At 53.8% G+C, this 17538-nt stretch overlaps 1 protein-coding gene across 4 annotated transcripts in view; it reads left to right on the forward strand.

The window, feature by feature from the left end:
* AKT2 (AKT serine/threonine kinase 2) overlaps positions 1-17538 on the forward strand; it is a 63673-nt gene that overhangs the window by 40968 nt on the left and 5167 nt on the right. For all 4 annotated transcript variants that reach the window (XM_042970090.1, XM_042970089.1, XM_042970092.1 and 1 more), the window contains 7 exons: positions 1210-1338; positions 2964-3075; positions 13015-13168; positions 13582-13713; positions 15173-15238; positions 16242-16310; positions 17131-17253. In XM_042970090.1, the coding sequence (XP_042826024.1) occupies positions 1210-1338; positions 2964-3075; positions 13015-13168; positions 13582-13713; positions 15173-15238; positions 16242-16310; positions 17131-17253 (785 nt within the window). The remainder of the gene's footprint in view (positions 1-1209; positions 1339-2963; positions 3076-13014; positions 13169-13581; positions 13714-15172; positions 15239-16241; positions 16311-17130; positions 17254-17538) is intronic.

Below are 17538 nucleotides of genomic sequence, written 5' to 3' on the forward strand. Positions count from 1 at the left end.
GCTTTATGGTTGCCGTCTCTTTTAACAGCTTGGGCTGTAATTCGCATACCATACAATTCAGCCATTTATACGGTTCAGTGGCTTTTAGTGTATTCAGAGTCATGTATCCATCATTGCAATCCATTTTAGGGCATTTTCACTACCCTGAAAAGGAACCTGCCCTTCCCCTTGGCCATTCCCCTCCAGTCTCCCTCCAGACTCCCTCCAGACTACCTCCTCCCCTGCTCCCAAGTCCTAGGCAGCCACTAATTTGCTTTTCACCTATAGATTTGTCTACTCTGGACATTTTATATAAATGGAATCCTATAATTTGTGGTCCTTTGTGATAAGCCCTTTTCACTTAGCTTAAGTTACGGTTCATCCACGTATTAGTAATTTTTATGACTAATACCCTGTTGTATGTATATGCCACGTTTTGTCTATCTGTTAGTTGATGGACTTATGGGTTTCTACTTTTTTAAAAAATTTTTAAATATTTATTATTTTTGAGAGAGAGAGCGAGAGCAGGGGAGGGGCAGAGAGAGGGAGAATCAGAATCCGAAGCAGGCTCCAGGCTCCGAACTGTCAGCACAAGGCCCGACCCAGGGCTTGAACTCATCAACCACGGGATCACGACCTGTGCTGAAGTTAGACACCCAGCCGACTGAGCCACCCAGGCGCCCCTCACCATCTTACTTTAATCCTTAGCAGCCCTCTGAGGAGTGGGTCCTTGCAGTGTGGATGTGTGTACGCGGGGTGCTTGGATATTCGTGGTTAGAACAAATGGAGGCAATCAAGGGGCACTCAGAGGGCACAGCAACAGTTATACCCTGCCTGGCACAGTGTTTTGACATTTGATCCACCTGCACGGCTGTCCTGGTGAATACCAGCCCATGGGGTTTGGCCTTACAGGGCCACAGGGCATGTGTGTTTAGAAGCCTGGGCCTCCCCTGGGACTGTGCCACGCGCTGGCAAGGATGGCTGGGATGGCTTGCTGCTGGCCACACGCTGAGGCAGCTGGTGCCCTGGGGCACTGCAGCAGGCGCCTTCCTGCCAGGCATGACCTCTGGATCACTGGGGCCCAGCCCAGCGCCCAGTCTGCGTCAGCAGGGGCTGCCCGGAGGTTTTCTCCTCCCTGCCCTCTCATCAACCCTCCTCCCACCCAGGTGCCCTTTGTGAGGTGCTGTCAGCCTGCCCTGACCTCTCTCCCTTCCCCCTGCCTCTGATCAGGTGAATACATCAAGACCTGGAGACCCCGGTACTTCCTGCTGAAGAGTGACGGCTCCTTCATCGGATACAAGGAGCGGCCTGATGCCCCAGACCAGACCCTGCCCCCCCTAAACAACTTCTCTGTCGCAGGTGCGTCTCAGGGCACGCCATGCCAGAGTTCAGGTGCTCAGAGAACCGCTGGCAGGTCCTGGGGGCACGTGGAGGGTTGGCCTTTCTTGGGTGCGGGCCTGTGCGGGGCCTGCGTGCCCTCGGGTCCCTTCCCCACCCTTCCCCACCCTTCCCCTCTGCCTCACCTTTGTGTCAGCTGGGCCTCAGGAGGGAGGGCTGAACTGGTAGCCAGTGTGGAGGAGGAAGAAGGGAGAAGCCAGGCATTTCCCCAGCCCCTCGCCCCAGGCAGCACGCCTCTGCGCTTCTGAGTCTGCTGGCCAGGCCCCATGGTTCTGGCTGGTGTCAGGTGCCTGCGTCCTGCGCTCTGGTAACAGCACACTTCTCTGTCCCTCTAACCTACGACAGCGTGGCTTCCCACTCAGCTGATCACAGGGCCGACTTGACGTCCTCCGTCCCCCCTGTGGTACCCCAAGTGGTGCCTTTCAGTGGACCGTGGCCAGGGAAAGCTTGACCGGCCCAAATCCCTTGCCTGGCCTTGCAGAACCACAGTCTTGCCCCTGACCCTCTGCTTCCTTCCTTCCCTGGTGACCTAATTGGTCACTGTGTCCTCATCGTCCCGCCTCCTAAGAACATTTCAAAGAAACCCCCATCTCTTCTGCAGCTCCTCAGCCCCAACCACTGTCCTCTCCCACCGGCTCCCTGCGCCAGCTTCTTGCCCAGCGTCACCCCTCGAGGCTGCTCCTACCTATGCTCTCTGAAGCCAATTCTAGTTCCCTCTCTGTCCTGCTAAGAGCCTGTCTTGGTCACTTTCCCTGCGGTTTGGTGACTCTGATGTGGCTATGCCCTGCACCAGTTTTTCACCTGAACTGCCAGCCTATCCTGAGAAGCTTCCTGTGCGTTTCTCCCTGGATGTTCTCTAGGTCCGTCTCACCCACCGTGTCCCAAACTGGCCTTCGAGTCTCCCCTTCCCCAACTCCATCTACCCTGTCTCCATCTCAGGGAGGGCCCTATTACCTCCTAGTGTGCAGGCCAGAGATCTGGGCCTCATCCTAGTGGCCCCACTCTGCCATAGTCCCGACCTCTTCCCCAGGCTCCCAGTCTCCCTTCTGTCACTGTCTGCAAGGCAGCTAGCGGGATCTGTCTGAATCTCTTCATGTCCCTTCCCTATTGAAAGCCTTTCATGGCTCCCTTTTGCCCTCAAGCCACAGTCGAGGTTCGTCACCACACCCCCCAAGCTCTGCAGTCTGGCCCTCTCTTCTCCCCTCCTCACGTCTAGAGCAGAATTTACCATTCCCTCACTGTGCTGGACTCTTTACCTCTGGGCTTCTGTATACGACGCGCCCTTCTGCACGACTGACTACATTCCTTTCTCCTTGAGGGCTCGGTGCAGAGATGCCCCTTCCTCTGGGATATGCCTGAGTTCTCTGCTAGGTCGGCTGCCTCCTGGGCTTCCCCCATGACCACTGAGCTGTCTTCCCTGACACACACTGGACCTGGAGCCCCGTAGGGACAAGGCCAGGGCTGACTCAGTCACTAACGTATCTCCACACCATCTGGCATCCAGGAAGGTGGCTCGGGGATTGTAGGCTACAGGCCGGCGGGGCTGTTCCCTCACCCTCCTGCCTCTGTCCTCTCTCTGCCTGCAGAGTGCCAGCTGATGAAGACTGAGAGACCACGGCCCAACACCTTCGTCATACGCTGCCTACAGTGGACCACTGTCATCGAGAGGACCTTCCACGTAGACTCTCCAGACGAGAGGCGAGTGTGGGCCTTCGTGTAGCCGCCCTTCGAGAGTGGCCAGGCCTAGTGTGAGGAGGAGGGCCCCTGGGCCCCCTGCCCAGGAGTTTCCAGTCTCAGCCCTTCTGAGAGCTAGAAAGAGCAGGGGTTCTTAGTCTGCAGACCTCATTCTCTGTTCTTATACTGGAGCGTGCATTGGGATCATGGGCAGAGCTTAACAGTACGGAGCTTTGGGCCTACTTCAGGGTCTCTTGTTGGCTGCAGATCCCTGGAGGGTTGGGGAGCTGCATTTTTAATTTTTTTTTTTTTAATGTTTTATTTATTTTTGAGAGAGAGAGAAGACTGAGCATGAGCGGGGGAGGGTCAGAGAGAGAGGGAGACACAGAATCCGAAGCAGGCTCCAGGCTCTGAGCCGTCAGCATAGAGCTCGACACGGGGCTTGAACCCATAAACTGCGAGATCATGACCTGAGCCGAAGTCGGACGCTCAACCGACTGAGCCACCCAGGCGCCCCCAAGGGAGCTGCATTTTTAATGAGCATGCCATTGATTTTGAAGCAGCTGGTCCAGAGAGCCAGTGTTAAAAAGATCAATTTAATCATCAGAAGAGATGATACAGACTTACCTAGTTCCACAATCAAACAGTGTAAGGAGGTTTCTCTCACTTCTGCCCTGTCCGCCCCCACCCCTGCCCTCGGGTTAACTGCTCTTGTCCTGTGTCCTCGGAGAGCTTCACGGGTGGACGAGCTCATTCAGGGAGACTTTTGCACCCTGCTCTGGTCTGGCTCCCCTGCTTGGTTCTTTTTACACAAAAGGTAGCATTGTACTCAGAACTTGCTTTTTTACTTAACATATATTAGGGAATCTGGTCCGAGATATAGAGAGCCACCGCAGCTGCTGTATTGGGTTTGGTTTTTGTTTGGGAGAGAGAGAGCACGCAGGGTCGGGGAGAGGGGCAGAGAGAGAGAATCTTAAGCAGTCTCCACGCTCAGTGCAAGCCCATTGTGGGGCTCCATCCCATGACCCAGGGATCACGACCTGAGCTGAAATCAAGAGTCGGACGCTTGACAACTGAGCCACCCAGGCTCCCCATTTAGTTTCTCTTTTAAACAGCTGCACACGTATGTCCCCAAGGTCACCTAGCAGTTTTTTATGAGTGGTGATTGGTGAATATTTCCGGGCTTTGGCTCATTACAGGCGGTGCCGCGGCGAAGTACGTTGTGCTTATCTCGCATGATACGTGTGCGGGTGAATCCGTAAAAGGAATTCTTAGATTTGGGATTCCTGGGTCACCGGGAATATGCACTTGTGATTTTGAGAAGTGATTCTCTTACGTGATATCTCAGAGTGTCCCCACGGCCTTTTGTTTTCAAACATTTAGATTTTTACCAGTCCGATCAGTGGGAAATGGCACCATAAGGTGGTTTTCACTGGCCTTTTTCTCTCTGTGGGTGAGCTTGAGCATTCTCTTCCCGTGTTCAGGAGCCACGTGAGTTTCCCTTTCTGAACTGTCTGTTCATATCCTTTGCTTATGTTTCTGTTGCATAGTTGGTCTTTTTCTTGTTTCTGAAAGCTCTTCACGTATGAGGGAGCTTGGGCCTTTGTAATGCATCGCAAATCTCTTTCTCCCCACTTTGTCCCTTTGGGACTCACTTTGAGAAACACTCCTTTGGCTTGTCTGGTGGGTGTGGCTTCAGCTAACCCTCCAGTGAACTCATTAAAACAGTGCCGTCCACGAGAAGTTTCTGCCATGATAGAAGATTTCAGTACCTGTGGCGTCTAAGAGGGTGGCCAGTAGTCACAGGTCCTGTTGAGGTTTTAAAACATGGTATGTGTCTAGTGCAGCCGAGAAATGGAACATTTATTTAAATATTTAAGTATTTATTTATTTATTTCCTGAGAGTGTGCACAAGTGGGGGAGGGGGAGAGAGAAAATCCCAAGCAGTCTCCACACTCAGTGCAGAGCCCGACGCAGGGCTCGAACCCACAAACCGTGAGATCATGACCTGAGCTGAAGTCGGACGCTTAACCGACTGAGCCACCCAGGCGCCCTGGTCCCCCTCCTCTTGGACAGTGCACATCTAGAGCACACACAAAACAATATCATAAGACGTGTTTCCACAATATGTATTATAACTGTCAGTGCGTAGCTTCCCAAAGTTAAAAATACACCTGCTCTGCTGAAGGCAACAGAACTACCTCCCATCTTGGGCCGTGAGGTGTTACTCCCTTGAAAGCTGGGGACAAAAACTGTGGACTGCCACTAAAAGCAGACAGAGACCATTAGGTATATAGGGCCTGGGTGTCGGAAGGTGTCGGGTAAGAAGGGGAAGGTGACTCAAGGAAAGGGGACCAGTATATGCAAAGGCCGGGAGGTGAGACAGCTTGTCATCACAGGGACCACAGTGGGTTCTGTGTCACTAAAGAATCCAGGGTCAGGGGTCTTGGAAGAGGGGAAGTGGAGCTCAGCCAGGTCCTGGACTCCAGTTGGAGATCCTCCCCAGGGCTTGGCAGCCCGTGAATTAATTGGGGTTTGTCACAAGGTTGCTAAAAGATTCAGGGGGATGATAAACAGGAAACCCTTGATTCAGCAGTACCTGGCACACAGTTTGCAAGCCTGGAGAAGGAGCAGTGGGGAGCCGGCAAAGCATTTTGGTGGTCCACTCTCCGTTTCAGCGGGATTCTGTGCCGTTTAGCGTCGGGAAGAATCCCTTTACCAGGACTGGGAGGGGGTGGGTGGACAGCCCTCACCTTGCTCCTTTTCTTAGCACCTGCCACTGTTGCTGCTGGAGAGAAATCTGCTGGGGCTGCTCTGAGACCAGACTCCAGGGGCCTGACCTTAACCCTGGGGGACGTGTGAGCTAGCGAGAGGAGGGCGCTCATTTGTGGCTGTCCGCACTGGCCTGCCCCGCGTAGGCCTGAGCCTGGGGAGAGGTGGCAGGGGAGGGCCAGCGACGGCCATACTGGCCACTGATGTTGTCTAGATGTTGAAGCAGCCTGCTCTCTGGGCTCCTGGTAGCCTCTCCTGCCTTCCCCAAGATTCCCCTGCATCGCCGCCATCTTGTATCAGATGTACAGGAAAGTGGAAAGACTAGTGCAAGAAATGGACGTCCAGAGACCCTACAATTCCTAGACTCAGCAGTCCGGCCATTTGCCAGGTTTGCCTCCTGTGGCTTTGTTTTATGCTAAACTGTGAACTTCCATGCATATCTCATGACGCTTTGCTCCTTAATACGTCGGCAGACATCTGACTTTCTCCTACAGAATCATGATGCCATTACCACACCCGAGGTGACTGTTCATAGTATAGTATTTACCAGTCTGTCCGTATCCATGTCTGCTGGAATTTCCCCAGTTGTCCGCAAAATGTTTTTCAAACCAGGATTCGCTCAAGGTACCTGTTGTCTCTTTGGCCTGTTTTAACCTCATTCAGCCTTGTCTTCCGTCTTTGCTCTCCCCCACCCCCTTGTTTTTTGTTTTTTGTTTTTTGTTTTTTTTAAACAAGCTGGGGAAACTGCCTTGTAGAATGTCTCCACTCTGGATGTGTTATCTTACTGCTTTTTGGCATTGTTTACTTTGTTCCTCTCTGCTTATATTTTCTGTATGCTGGAAATCAGGGTTGGCAAACCACGGCCCGGCCTCCTGTTTTTACAAAGAAAGTTTTATCGGAACATGCCACATCCATTCATTTACAAACTGTCTATGGCTGCTTTTGCCCTACTCTGGCAGAATTGAATAGTTGTACCGGAGACCAGGTGGCCTATGAAGCCTAAAACATTTACTATTTGGCCCTTTATAGAAGTTGGCAGATCTTTGGTCTTAGCAGGTATACATAATAATGCGTCATGTTATTAGGATCTTCTTAATGTAAATCACTAAGATAAATGTAATTTCTCTGCTTAGAACTCTGAGTGGCTTTTAGTCTCACTGGGAGTGAACTCCAGAGTCTATGCCATATTCTGCAAAGTGCTACATGATCTGGTCTCCTCTCCAGAATCATTTCCTACTGCTAGTTCCCTCACTTCAACCACAGCAGTCTCTTTGCTATTCCTTAAACATGCCATACACACTTCTGCCTCAGGTCCTTTGCACTTACTATTCCCTCTGCTTAGAAACCTCTTCTCCCAGGTATCATTACGGTTCTCTCCTTAGCTTCGTGAGGTCTCTGCTCAAATGCCACCTTCTCAGAGTGTCCTGCCTTGCCCGCCATGACTCTGCTGTTCTTCTCCTGCTTTATTTTTCTTCGTAGCACCTGTCTACCAGCTGTGACACTTTCTATTTATGTATTTCTGTCAGGAACACAAGTAGGTGTTCAGTAAGTGTTTGTTGAATGAGTTAAAAGAATAATTAAAACTAATTCTCTCTTGAGCCAGACTCGGTTTTAAAGTATTATTTTTAAGGGAGTGAGTTGCTTCATTCATTCATTCATTCATTCATTCATTCATTCATTCAGAGAGCACGTGTGCAGGAGGAGCAGAGAAAGAGGGAGAGAGAGAATCCCAAGCAGGGTCCATGGTATCAGTGTGGAGCCTGACATGGGGCTCGATCCCACAAATCGTGAGATCATGACCTGAGGTGAAATCAGGAGGCAGACACTTAACTGACTGAGCCAGCCAGGCACCCGTGTTCTAAGGTCTTTACGTATATTAACTCAGTTTATCCTTATAGCATTTCCAGGGATATTGGTAGTGAAACAGACACACAGAGGTGGAGGACAAAGGAGAGGAGAGCTGAAGGGCGTGGATTTTCCCCGCCAGGCAGCCCATCTGAGGGTGTCTAAACAGAAGGGGACCCCAGAGGCCCTCCAGCTGTCAGTGTCTCTCTGGATCAGAGGGGGTCCCTGGTGAGGGAGAGAGGCCCCCCGTCTGCCGTGGGCCAGGCTGTCGGCTCTTCTGAAGCTGCGCTGAGGACAGGCCTGCCACCTGCGGTTCAGTGGGCTTCCCTCTGGGGTGTCTCTGGTGCCGCTCAGCAGAGTAGCAGGGCTGGGCCCGGGTTGCAGAGTCTGACCAGCGCTGTGCCCCGTCTTGCAGCGGAGCTCAGGTCCTTGGCTGTGGTGAGGAACAAAGGAGGACGCGTCTGGGCCGGGCTGCTCCCGTGGAATTGCAGTTGCTGGTGCCTTTTCTCTCTTCTGTCCCCTCTGCCACCACCGGGCACTTTGTCCTGAGGACAGCCCGAGCCCCCTGATGCTGCTTCTCCCTGCCCCCAATCCGCAGCCCAAGGCAGCTGCAGACTTAAAACAGAAATCTGATCCTGTCAGAACTCCCAAGGGGCGGCTTGTCTTCACTCCACTCCTGGGCTCCCGGCTTTGTGTCCCTCGTCCCCTGAGTCTTCCGGCCAGAGCGCCCGTGTGACCCCCTGGGTCTCCTCTGGGAAGGAAGCTGTAACTCTCAGCAGGGAGTGGTAGCGTGGCGCCAGAAGAGGTGTAGGGGCCTGGCTGCGAGTCTCTGCTTGGCCCCCTCCTGGCTGTGTGACCCCCACAAGTGACTCCACCGCTCTGTGCCTCGGTCTCCGCATCAGAAATGCCCGCCCCCCTCCGGTGTTCTTGATGAGTATGGAATGAGCTGGTGTCTGTGGAGCTTTTATTTTTTTCATCGTGTCTCTGGGGAAAGGGGGTTGGTTCCCCTGGGGGCTCTCCTTTGAGGAGTGGAAGCACGGCGGCCCCAGCTGTGGGTGGCAGCTCCCCTCTGCCCCAGACACCATGTTGCAAACCCTTAAGGAGTATCCTGGACGGAGGCCCTTGCTTTTTCTCTGGAATTCTGTGCCGCAACCTTGCAGTCTTGGCCCAGTTGGAACAGGATCGGGGGCTTGTCCGGTAGCGGGAGAGCCCCAGTTACCCCTGAACAACCCCCTACATCTCTGGGGGTTCCTTGGCTCCCTGTGGGGCTGGGCGGTGTGAGCCAGGGTGGATGGGACAGGCCTCCCCCGGCGTCCTTGACACCTTCCTTGGGGCCGGCACTTCCTGTGTGCTGTGCCCTGTGCGCAGCAGCTCACCCGCGCCTCAGCGTGCCCGGTCTCCCGAGGAGGGAGGGGTGAGCTCACCCTGGTGGCGGAGCGGCTGTTCGAGCCCCGGCTCATGCTGCTCTGAGGCCCGTGCTCCTCGCCACCAGCTGTGCGGCCCAGAGAGACCCCTTCCAGCTGCCTCTGGTGCTCCCTGCCGGGATGTGTCATTTCTTTGCCCGGCTTCTGTCGATGGACTGTGTTCTCCCCGCTTACGAACAGAGATGATGGCACACTCTGCATCTTTGTCTTTACCTTGCCTTTTGGTTTTGTTTTTTTCAAGAGAGATAGCAAGTGGGGGAGGGACAGGGGAACAGAGAGAGAGAGAAGGGAGAATATGAATCTTAAGTAGGCTCCACGCTCATTGAGCAGCCCAACTTGGGGCTTGACCCCACGACCCTGGGATCATGACCTGAGCCGAAATCAAGAGTCGGTGGTTCAACCAACTGAGCCACCCAGGTGCCCCTTTAACTTGCTTTACTCATGTGACAATCCCTCAAGATCTCTGTACGTGAGCTATATATGTATTTTTTTCTTTTTAATATATTTAGTGTGTCTCTTAGGAGATTGGTGATTTGTCTTTTTCAATCCATGGTCTTACACCAGAAGTCAACATTTAAAAACTTCTAAGAGGACAGTCATGATCTGATAAAGCAGATCGTGGGATGTGCCCCCCACCCACTGCCCCATTTCTTTGGAAAAGAGAAATATTAATGTGGGGATAGGGATTTACACTGTAATTTGTTCCAGAGAGGTCATGGGTTAAAACAAGTTGAGAAATGGCAGCCTGAGACATTGGCTCAGAGAGGGAAGAAGCCAGTGTTGCTCTGCGTGCGTGTGCATCGGGGCTCCGTGTGCCCCGGGTCTGGGGTCACTTGAGCTTCGGCCGCCTTGCTCACTCATTCCCCAGATACCACCTGAGCACCCACCCACGTCCAGACAGACGAGATCCCTGCCTTCATGGGACTGACGAACATGGGCTATGGGGCCCCCGGGCTCGGCCTCGGGAGGGCCAGGGTGCCAGCCCTTAATGTTTGCGCTGGCAACATTCACACCTCTGTCTTCTGAAGCATAATCTCCTGTGAGCAAGGCCATGTTGAGACTCCGAGCTTCCAGGTGTGAACTGGTGCCTCTGGGCTTGGTGACGACTCGGTTCAGACCAGGTCGTGGATCTAAGCGAGAACAGCCCTGCCCTTCGGCTCTCGAAGGTCACGGGCCCTCTGTGATTCCAGCTACCAGGCTCAGAGCACCGACTTGTGTTTTTCCTGAATTTTGTTTTTTAAATCTGCGCCTCCGTTTCCCTATCTGTAATGCACAAGGAAGGGTGAGTGGCCTGGGAGTGTTCGTAATCGGGGGACAGTGGAATCAGACTCTTCCTTGCCCCTGACTCCCAGCTCCCCTCCCTGGAGGCAGCCAGGGCCCTGCGTCGGCGCCCTTCCAGAGGTGTTCGTGCCGGTGTGCATACACGTGTCTGTGCGTAAATCCCTCTTTTCTACCTCCAGTAGTGTCACATTCCACACTGTTCTTTTTTTTTTTAAGTTTATTTTATTTTGAGAGAGAGAGGGGGAGAGAGAGAGAGAGAGAGAGAGAGAGAGATCAAGCGGGGAAGGGGCAGAGAGAGGGAGACAGAATCCCAAGCAGGCTCTGCGCTGTCAGCACAGCCCAGCAAGGAGCTCGAACTCATGAACCTTGAGATCATGACTGAGCCGAAGTCAAGAGTCAGACACCCAACGGACTGAGCCACCCAGGCGCCCCTCCGCACTGTTCTGCACCTTCTTTTTTCTGTTAAGGTGTCTCCGGTCACCCCAAGCCCACACATGGATCTGCCTCCTCCTTCCTGGGAGCTGCAGGGGGTCTCCTTGCATAGATGTTTCATGTGTGTTCTCTGCAGCTGCCAACGGCTGGCTGGCTGGCGAGCACAGTACTGCTGCCACCCTCCATTCGGTCCCAGGTGCCGTCACCCAGAGACACACTGGGTCTTTATAGAATACCAAGCAAAAGCAATGCCCACCTAAATTGAGATAGGCCACCGACTAAGATGCACCCGGATTCCAGCAGCGTCAGAACCTGGGGACATTGGTGCCACAGAACTGGTGGACTGTAGTCGCTGGGGGCTGTCAGTATGTGAGGAAGCAGAGACTGAGTGCAGCCCAGCAAGGTGGTTCCAACTTCTCAGGCCACTTGCACTCTGCGTGACACTGGCCAGGGGCCTCGGTGCCTCGGGTGTGCAGGAACAGTTTCACCTGCTGCCTGGGGCTGGGGGTGATTCTGGAAGATGTGTGGCTGACTGGCTGATCTCACTGAGGCTTATCTAAAAATTTTTTTTCTTTTTTTAAAAAAAATGTTTTTTTAATGTTTTATTTATTTTTGGGACAGAGACAGAGCGTGAGCAGGGGAGGGGCAGAGAGAGAGCGAGACACAGAATCCGAAGAAGGCTCCAGGCTCTGAGCTGTCAGCATAGAGCCCGACGCGGGCCTCGAACTCAAAAACTGTGAGATCATGACCTGAGCCAAAGTCAGACGCTTAACCGACTGAGCCACCCAGGAGCCCCTAAAAATTTTTTTTTCAGTTTATTGATTTATCTTGAGAGAGAGCAAGAGGGGCAGAGAGAAGGAGAGACAGAACCCTGAACAGGCTCCGCGCCATCAGCTCAGACAGAGCCCAATGCGGGGCTCAAACTCACGAACTGTGAGATCATGACCCAAGCCCAGATCAAGAGTTGGACACTTAAACGACTGCGCCACCCAGGCGTCCTGCATTGAGGCTTATTAAATTGCTGTAATTTGGGAGGTTGCCTCTTTGTGCTTTTTGAGTTTTCTCATTCTTTGTGAACATTATGTTTTTCTCCCTGTTCGTGTGGCTGTTTTGTAGACATAAGCAAAATCCATAGGGGGTTCAACTTATATTGGGTCGAACTGCCTGAAATTGTGTGGTGGGTTCAGAAATGGGAGGGGTACGGAAATGTATCTTTCAGCCTCCTGGTTTCTTTTTTGTGGTCTCTGGTCATTTTTACTTTTTTTCCCTAGATATATTTTCCCTTTCTAGAGACAGAAAGTAGGTATCAAAAGAAAGTTATTTCCGAACAAATTCTAAATCATGAGTGACAGAAATAGTTACTTTCAAACCAAGCTCCCTTTTGCTGGGACCTGCTTCCAGGTCCGCAACCTTCTGTTCTGCGTCCCTGCCCCACCAGGAACCTCTGTCCCTGCGCCCTCCTGGCAGACAACCCCCTCCAGGGATCTTGCCTTATGAGATCTTCTTTCTTTGGCCGATGAATTCTTCCTCTTAACTCCTGGTTTGCTTTTACAAAACATTGTGCTTGAGGTTGTTCTGGAGGAATCCCTAGGAGCACTGTCTCTCTCTTATCCCAGGCTCAGGGTGGTGGTTCATTTTCAAGGCAGCTGTGAAGAAAGGTGGTCTCCTTCTTTGGTCATTTAATTGCTGCCTGACTTCAAGTGGTGCTCAGGCCAGGCCACTCCTGGGACATAGATGGTCTCTGTCCTTATTCCATTCTTGCCCTCTCTTACCCTCTGCAGCCAGAAAATCTGTAAAATTGCGGTCCTGTTCCATCGGCTTCCCTTGGCTCAGACAGATCTCGTCAGAAATTTCCAGGGCTTTTGGCGCGCCTGGGTGGCTCAGTCGATTGAGCATCGACTTCAGCTCAGGTCACGATCTCGCAGTTTGTGATTTCGAGCCCCGTGTCAGGCTCTGTGCTGACACTTCGGAGCCTGGAGCCTGCTTCAGATTCTGTGTCTCCCTCTCTCTGCCCCTTCCCTGCTCGTGCTCTCTCTCTTGTTTCTCAGAAATGAATAAACGTTAAAAATTAAAAAAAAAAAAAAAGAAAGAAAGAAAGAAAGACATTTCCAGGACGTTTGATTATTTGCTCCCACTGGAGAGGTAGGGGCTCAGTCCTTCCTGCCCGGGCTCCCAGGATTCACGGCTCTTTGGATGTGTCCCCACACAGGGAGGAGTGGATGCGGGCCATTCAGATGGTCGCCAACAGCCTTAAGCAGCGGGGCCCAGGTGAGGACCCCATGGACTATAAGTGTGGCTCCCCCAGTGACCCTTCTGCGGCCGAGGAGATGGAAGTGGCAGTTAGCAAGGCTCGGGCCAAGGTGGTAAGTGCTGGGGGGCCGGTGGCCAGGCTGTGAGTCCCCCTCCCCGCACAACACTGGGCCTGCCTCCCCTGGTTTCCACACGGTGTGTGCAAAAGCGTAGCCGGGGATGTGTCCTGACTGCCCTGTGGGATGGGCCTACATGGGTGCACTTGGGGTGAGGGGCAGCCGCATCATGGGAGGTTGTCAAGACCTGTCTGCCCCCACATCCGAGCCTCCCGGGGCCCCCTGCCTGGGAGAGCCAGGCCGAAGGCCACTTCAGAGCAAACAGTCACTGCCCAGAGCCTCCCTTCCTGCTCCCGCCAGAGCGTTTTGGCAACAGCGTCCTTCGATGTTTCCTTTCTCTTTGTTAAAATGTCTTCCCGTGGGCCACGTGCCAAGCACCGACTGCCCCACTCTCTCCCCCTCCTGGGCAGACCATGAATGACTTCGACTATCTCAAACTTCTGGGCAAGGGCACCTTTGGCAAAGTGATTCTGGTGCGGGAGAAAGCCAGCGGCCGCTACTACGCCATGAAGATCCTGCGGAAGGAAGTTATCATTGCCAAGGTGGGCGCTCCCAGGGCTACTTCTGGCTGGCCTCTGCGGTGGGGAGTGCGCACTGGGCAGCACGCTCGCCTGTGCCTTCGGGGAGCCTGAGGCCCACCCCACCCCACCTTCTGGGCACCTGGAGGACTAAGGTGGGGAGTGTGACAGGGCTTCACCCCGCAGGCGTCATCAGGGCCTGCAGGCAGGTCTCTTGGGGCACGAAGGGCTTGTGGGGAGGCCCTGAGGGTCGGGGCTTGGCTCAGGGCCTCTCACTAGGAGTCTAGGCCAGAATGGAATTCTCTTCTTTTTTTTTTCCTTCTTTAAATAAGTTTTTAAAATGGAAAATTCCTGACATGCACAAAATTTTTAAAAGAAAAATAAATACTGTGGACTCCCATGTAGCCAGCATCCAGCTTCCCCAATTGTCAACATTCGGCCCGTCTTGTTTTATTAGCTCTGCCCTCCTTTTTGTCCTGGAGCATCTTAAAGGCATGTTCTAGATGTCATATGGTTTCACCCAGAGATACTTAGGTATGTGTCTTTAACAGATGAAGATCATAAAGACTGTAATGGAACAACGATCTCACCCCAGCAAAACGAACAGTCCCCTATGTGCCTGGTCCAAGGCAGGCTTCCACAGCCTCAGCACTGTTGGCATTTGGGGCCAGATCATTCTCTGCTGTGGGGCTGTCCTGTGTACTGTAGGATGAGTCGCCACACCCTGGCCTTCACCCCTAAAGCCAGTAGCAAAACCCCCCCCCCCCAGTTGTGACAATCAAAAATGTCTTTAGACATTATTATCAAGTGTCCCCTAGGGACAGACTCACCAACCCCTGCCCCGGGAAGAGCCAGTGTCTGGGAACCGCAGGCAGGTCAGGATTTTTAGCAGCTCGGGTGACTGCTGTGTGTTTAGAAACCAAACTTGAGCCCATGTTAGAGTGGCCCCAGGGGGCCTGTAAAGCTGGTGCTGGGCCCCACCCCCAAGTGTCTGGGAGGGGCCTGAGAATCTGCATTTCCCCAAGTTCCTAGGCGACAGGCTGCCAGTCGCTATGGGGACCACACATTGCCGTGGGTGGAATCCTGATTAGATCCACTTCCCTTTTTCAGCAAGAACCTTTATACGTGGGGATTCCCACTGCCTGTGGCATCACCTCAGGAGTCTTACAATGCCTGCTTGTCCCTCCTTAGGGGTGTTAATTTTAACATTGGCAGTCTGTCACCTCCTTCATAAAGTCCCCAGCGACTTCTCACCTCATAGCTTTGAGATTGAGCCACTGATTGATTGGCCTTGTCTGGGGCCATCGTTTCCTTGTGGCCGGAGGATGGTAACATTCCACTCCCGCCATGCCATTCGGTGTGTGTTTAGGACTAGAACTGCATTTCACCAAAGCATTGCTCCCCCCTCCCTTAGGTTGGGCCGGGGGTCGGGGGGGCAGGTGTGGTGTTGCCCCCCAGCCCCTCACGCAGCCTCTGTCTGCAGGATGAAGTTGCCCACACAGTCACCGAGAGCCGGGTCCTCCAGAACACCAGGCACCCATTCCTCACTGTGAGTGGTACTTCCCTCTCAGGCGGGGCCTGGCCTCTGCGTGCGCCATGTGGGAAAAGAGCCCAACCCTGCCGCCATGAAGCACAGACTTCGTGTCAGCCAGGTGGCCAGGGCTGGGTGTTGTTGGGCTCCCCCAAATGACCTGAATCAAACCCCGGGGGTGGCACCTTCTTCACAGATGGTGGCTTCGTGGCTTCAGCCAACTGATGATACCACATTACAAGATGGTTCCGGGAGAGCATGGCTACTCTATGAGTTAGAGGCATTTAGCCCAGCTGGTCGAAGTGGGAACGTTATTTTTTTGTTTCTGTTTTTAAATGTAATTCTAGAAGGACATGAATTCTGGTGCTGCTTGTCAGCTTAGTCTGAGGAGACGCCTTTTTGGGCTACAGGCTCCCATCAAGGCCAGCAGCCATCAGTTAAATGGATCACGTATAGGATGGCTTATGGGATGGGTCATTTCTTTAGCTCAGCTGTTGTCCAGTGTCCTAGTAAACCATGACACTGTTCATACTTTTACAAGGTACTTCGATGTAGAAGACAGAGAATAGTTAGACTTGTCATGAGCAGAGGGGTCACTCGGGGTCCTCTAAGGAACTTTCTGTTGGGCTTCTTAGAGCGTAGTTTGAGAACTGCTGTTTACTGGCACATCATTTGTCCATCCTGTCTTTGGGGTTGGCTCCCAAGCCACTGCCTGCTTCTGGCCAGCAGACCTACAACGACTGTGGAGAAGAGGGGTAAAATGGCCCTGGTTGCTCAGAACTGGATATCTCCCTGGCCGCACCTCTCAGAAGCTTAGCTGAAGGCTGAGGACAGCCTCCTTCAGCCTAGTAACCCTTTCCCTGCCCTCAGAGCCACAAGCTCGCTCACACACCCCAAAAGGGGAAGCTGATGTTTGAGCCCCGGCTGCCAGGGTGGGGAGCGTGCCTGCAGAGTCCGCAGAGAGCCTGCCTTCTTCCCACTCCCACCCTGGCCGCCTTCCTGCCCCCACCCCCCTCCCCAGGCACTGAAGTATGCCTTCCAGACCCACGACCGCCTGTGCTTCGTGATGGAATACGCCAACGGTGGTGAGGTGAGCATAGCCCGCGTCAGTGTTCCCACGTCTCCTTCCCAGGTATCGTGGGAGGCAGAGGGCAATTGTAGAGGGGGCGGAGGGGGCCTGGCTGGATGTCCCCTCATTCTCGAGGCAGGCATCACCATCTCCATTTCGCAGGCGAGGAAACTAAAGCTCAGGTTAAGCGGCTGGGCCCAAGTTCACACAGCTAGTGAGTCAGTGGGCGGGGGGCACACGCAGGCCCAGAGAGGCCTGGAGAGGCTGTGGGAAGGGGGGCGGCCAAACGGCAAAGGGCGTCCTTAACGGCTGCCAAGAAAGTGTGTGCGGGGCAGGGCCTGCCAGCGCTCCGCCTTCCCCCGTGTTCTGACAGGAAGAGTCTGCCACTCGTTGTGACTGGGTTGCTCAGGCCTGGGCTGCCACCTGCCCCTCAGCCCCCGCACCCTGCTTTCTGCGTGTGGCGTCACTCACCGGCTCCTCATTGTTGGCTTCGTCTGTCCCGTTGGTCCGCAGCTTATTGTCACTTGCTCATGACGTGTTCCTGTGCTTTCTTGCTGTACCCCCTCCCTCCCTCACCTGTCCCCTCATGCTGTCCCCACTTAACTCTCCCCTTGGCATCTCCTGGCTGTCCTTCGTTCTTTATGCCTCACTCCGTTTACTCACGTGAGTTCTTCCCTGCTCACTGTCTCTCGCTTGGCTCTTCTTGCCGTCACTTGCAGGTTCATGGAGTAGGTGTCACCGTGTCACTGGGCTCGGTGTTGGGGGCCAAGGGGCAGGCAGGGTCCTATTTCTTGCTCCTCTGGGCCGATATCTGACTTTCTGCTCCTTCCTCCGCTGGCAGCTGTTTTTCCACCTGTCCCGGGAACGTGTCTTCACGGAGGAGCGAGCCCGCTTCTATGGTGCAGAGATCGTCTCTGCCCTTGAGTATTTGCATTCGCGGGACGTGGTGTACCGCGACATCAAGGTGAGTGTGCAGTTGCCTCCTGGCCTGTGGCACCTGTGGGGCTCGCACCGGGGCGGCCGGGCCTGTGCCCTCAGGCCCACACTTCCCCCTCCAGGGAGGCTCTGACTTGTGGGTGTTCCCGAGTCCACTCACCCTCTGGCCTAGGCCCCGGCTGGCTGTCCCACACTAAGATCCCGCAGGCCTCTCTGAGCCTCTGGTGAACACACCCCTCTGTGCGGGGTGGAGGTAATATTAGTACAAGCACCACAGGAGATAGTTTGGTCGAATCCACCAAAGCCGAGTGGA

Source organism: Panthera tigris, chromosome E2 (assembly GCF_018350195.1).
Source record: "Panthera tigris isolate Pti1 chromosome E2, P.tigris_Pti1_mat1.1, whole genome shotgun sequence".
Classification (NCBI taxonomy): domain Eukaryota; kingdom Metazoa; phylum Chordata; class Mammalia; order Carnivora; family Felidae; genus Panthera; species Panthera tigris.